The sequence below is a fragment of the Lipotes vexillifer genome, unplaced genomic scaffold (assembly GCF_000442215.2).
Source record: "Lipotes vexillifer unplaced genomic scaffold, Lipotes_vexillifer_v1.1 scaffold892, whole genome shotgun sequence".
Taxonomy (NCBI): Eukaryota; Metazoa; Chordata; class Mammalia; order Artiodactyla; family Lipotidae; genus Lipotes; species Lipotes vexillifer.
In genome coordinates, this window is record NW_006786445.1 from 348,742 (window position 1) to 352,795 (window position 4,054).

The 4,054-nt window shown below is 52.0% G+C and overlaps 1 protein-coding gene across 1 annotated transcript in view; it reads left to right on the forward strand.

Moving 5' to 3' along the window:
• OTOG (otogelin) overlaps positions 1–271 on the forward strand; it is a 93,270-nt gene extending 92,999 nt beyond the window's left edge. The window contains exon 57 of the mRNA XM_007458796.1: positions 71–271. Coding sequence (XP_007458858.1) covers positions 71–271 — 201 coding nt within the window. The remainder of the gene's footprint in view (positions 1–70) is intronic.
• The last annotated feature ends 3,783 nt before the right edge of the window (positions 272–4,054 follow it).

The window sequence follows — 4,054 nt, forward strand, 5'->3', positions numbered from 1 at the left end:
AAGATGGGGATGGGGGGGCTTTGGGGGATGGAAGCCACACAGGCTGCCTCACTGGCCTGCCCGTCTCCAGGTGAACCTAGTGTCCTGCGATGGGAGGTGTCCGTCCGCCAGCATCTACAACTACAACATCAACACCTTCGCCCGCTTCTGCAAGTGCTGCCGCGAGGTGGGCCTGCAGCGGCGTTCTGTGCAGCTCTTCTGTGCCACCAACGCCACCTGGGTGCCCTACATAGTGCAGGAGCCCACTGACTGTGCCTGCCAGTGGTCCTGAGGCCTGGGGGCTGGGGCGGGCTGGACCACTTTTTGCTTCCAGCTGACCCAGTGTAGGGTGGACGGGGGGCACTAAAGGTGTGGAGAGCTGGTACATGCTGAGCATGGAATGGCGGGCAGAGACACAGAGAGTGACTGGAACGGGCCACACCTGCCCATCCTGGCTCCCTCTCTGGGCTCCCCCTCCTCCACATATGGGACAGTGCCACAGCTTGGGGCTCAGGGAACTCAGCTCTGTCCCTGGCTTGAGGTCTGGGAAGGGCCCTCGGTCGGGGGCATCAGCCCCTGCACATCTGTGACTCTGGCTGCAGTGCTTTGGTAGAGGGGGTAAGAGTTTTCCTGAGAAGCCGGGACCAGGGCTGGACCCAAGACCCAGTGGAGGGGCCAGATGTGGTGGCCCATTCTCTTTCTCGGCCCTTTTGACCACGGAAGAACCACAGACTCAGTAAAAGCAAAGGGGGCTTAAATTGAAACATCCAGGTCTGTGTATCGCTGCCCAGGAGGACTTCCCAGGAGCAAAGAGGGTGGGTTCCCAGGCGACGTGCTCTCACCAATGTCTGTGAGGTCAGGTCCGGAGACTGGGGAGTAGACTCAGTGAGCTTCAAGCCCCCTGTAGCCCCTAGAGGGATGCCCTGGTATTCTGTTATTGACCTTGCAATTCAGGAAAGGATTTAGAAGAGCAGGGCCACGGCTGCTCCATACCCACCTACTCCCATCCCTCAAAACAGGCCTCCCTGGCAGGTGGGCTGACTCTGGTGAGGTGTGGTGGATGAGTTGTGCTGGACCCTCCTCAGTGACAGTCTGACTCATCCCCATGTGGGTGGACAGCCCACCCCTCTGAGGGCCCCAGGGTGTTTAATGATACCTTCAGCTTGCAGGGGCAGACCCTGGCTTTACAATGTGCCTCTTCTCCAAGAACATAGCAGAGTTGGTCTCTGGAGGGGCCCGAGTGTGAGTTTTGTGGCTCAGCCAGTTCCCAGCTTTCTACTTTATGGGACTGTCCAGCAGGAGAGCAATAGTCAGTGGAAAATGCAGGCCCTGTGTGTGTGCAGCCGCCTCTGAGCATTTCTCAGAGGCTTGTCTCTGAACCAGTGTGTCCTTCCTAGAGCCAGCCTAGGGCCCCCTCCACACCCCACCCTGTAGCCCTCTGACCCTACATACCACTTTGTGCTGCTGGGTCCAAAGGGCATGAACATGAGGTTGTTCAGACGCCAGCACTGCCCTGTATGTCTGGAGATGTGTGGCTGCCCTGGTACACCTAGGATTGGGGTTGGGGCCCTGTGCCAGGATGGCCCCCAGCTGTTCTTGCAGCATCTTTGTTCCTGTATCTGTGTTCTGTTTATATATCCAATAAACCACAGGAAGACATCAGACCTCTGAGCATCTCTGAAGGTGTCAGCTTTGCTTTGAATCTGAAGGAATTTCAGCTGTGAAGATGAAATCCTATTTTATGTCCGTGGAGGTCACCGTGACTTCTCTTGCCCCACCCGTGCCCAGCACTGTGTACCACTCAGAGCAGGTCCTCCACAGGCATCTGCTGGTTTGAATTGAACTGATAGGAGGCTGGCTCCTAGAGGAGGGGTGGGGAGAAGGAAGAGGACTTTGGGAGCTGGAAAGCTGGCACCCAGGTGAGGGGCCTGAGGAGTGGTCTGAGCTCTGTGGGGCCAGGGACAGATGCCTCTCACACAAGATGTGGACGGTCAGGCCCTGAGAGTACGCTTCATTTTGGCCTCTCAACATTTCTGTATTTATTTCTCTGTTCTCTCATAGAGCTCGGTAAGCTTTGCAGCTACTGTTGACTGTACTAAGGTTAGGGAGGATCCAGGGATCGGGTCGTTAGTGACGCCTCAACTTTAAAGTACTGTTGGCACATCTAAGGGGCAAATGGGAGAATGCTTTCCTGGGTTGAACCATTTGGGAAGGAATAGGAGAGGGGCGGCCTGAGGAAGCACCAGCCAATAAGATACTCCCCTAGGAGTATCCCACTCCTAGGGCCTGGTTCAACGTTTGGATGCAAGGGCTCCACTCAGCCTGGAGGGGTAGAGCGTTTCCTGTGAAGCTAACACTTGGAAAGCTTAGTTTTTATTTCACAAATATGTGTCTCCCCTCATGTCATATCTGTCTGCTAACATGAGCCCTGGGACTTTTCCTAATGAAAAGAAAGCTTTACAGCCTCTTAAGAAACACACTTCTAGATAAGCAGTGGATCAAAGAATAAATCAGAGTAGAAATTAAACAATATTATGAGCCTCATGATTATGAAATTACAACACATTAAACTTGTGAGATGAAGCTAAAGAAGTACTTAGAGGGACATTTATAGCCTTAAATGCATACTTTACACTTCTTAATTTCCTATCGTTATAGCCAGAGGTGGGGTGGGGCAAAGCTTATCCATCACTGATGATAATTAAAGGTTTGTAATCAGTTATTTTCTCGGCACAACACACTCCCTAAGTCACATATCAACAGCTTTCAGAGAGAGTTTTGAACCCTGAGTTCAACAGAACATGACTTTAAACCAGCCTTTAAAACCAGCCGGATTTAAAATACTAATTCTATCATACAGCAAGATGTTTAGATTAAGACAAAGGTGGCTCTTTAGTCATTGCTGGAACCCCAGTGTTCCTGGCTCTTCAGCCCTCACCTCACTACTACTCCCATCTGTTTGCATTCACGTATAAGCAGGCAGACTTTGAACAGGACCACTCCTTGTTAGCTGTTGTGTAAACAGGCAGAGGGCACCAGCTCAAGCCAGCCAGTCTCAGCCTAAATGTCTTCCTGCAGCCTTAGTTGGAAGGGTGGCCTCAGACTTTCAGAGGCCTGTTCTTCATAGCCTATCTATAACTGGTGACCAGCTTTGCTGACTTGGCCCTCATGGCTCCAGTTGGCAGCAGTTTCCAGGCTTCCTGCTCCACCCTCACTATATACTCACAGGTGGCCATAGATTCTGATGATCACACCAACTGCTGGAATCACAGTGTTCATAGGTTTCCAACCCCCACCCAGGAACCCCCTCCTGCCTGCTTCTGCTGGAAGTCAACCTCACATACCACCCCTTTGGCTAAAACTCCCAGTCCTGTTCCCCTAGCTTCCTCCTGGGGAACCAACTCTTTTGGGCTAAGACGCTAGTGAAAGAGTAACAAGAAGCAAATCACCAACCAGCATGCTACCCTGCTCTGCACTGAGGGAAAATAGGAGAGGATGAGCGTTTTAAACCTAAATCAGTGTTGCCCAATTGCCCTCAAAAAGCCAGTACCCAGGGGCTTCCCTGGTGGCGCAGTGGTTGAGAGTCCGCCTGCCGATGCAGGGGACATGGGTTTGTGCCCTGGTCCGGGAAGATCCCACATGCCGCGGAGCGGCTGGGCCCATGAGCCTTGGCCGCTGAGCCTGTGCGTCTGGAGCCTGGGCTGTGCAACAGGAGATATGAGTGTATTGATACAGTGTTGATTTACATTAAAAATACACACACCCTTTGACTAAGCCATCCTATTTCTAGACAGCTGTGGTAGGCTGAACTACAGACCTCCAAAAATGTCCACAGATTAGTACCAGGAACCTCTGAATATGTCCCTTACATGGTAAAAGGGACTTTGCAGATGTGATTAAGTTCAGGATCTTGTGGTGGGGAGAGGATCCTGGATTATCCAGGTGGGCCCAATATGATCACAGGAGTATTTGTAAGAGTGAGGCAGGAGGATCAGCATCAGAGAGAGGAAGTGTGATGACAGAAGCTGAGGCTGAATTTTGTGGTAATTTGTTACAGCAACAGGAAACTAATAGA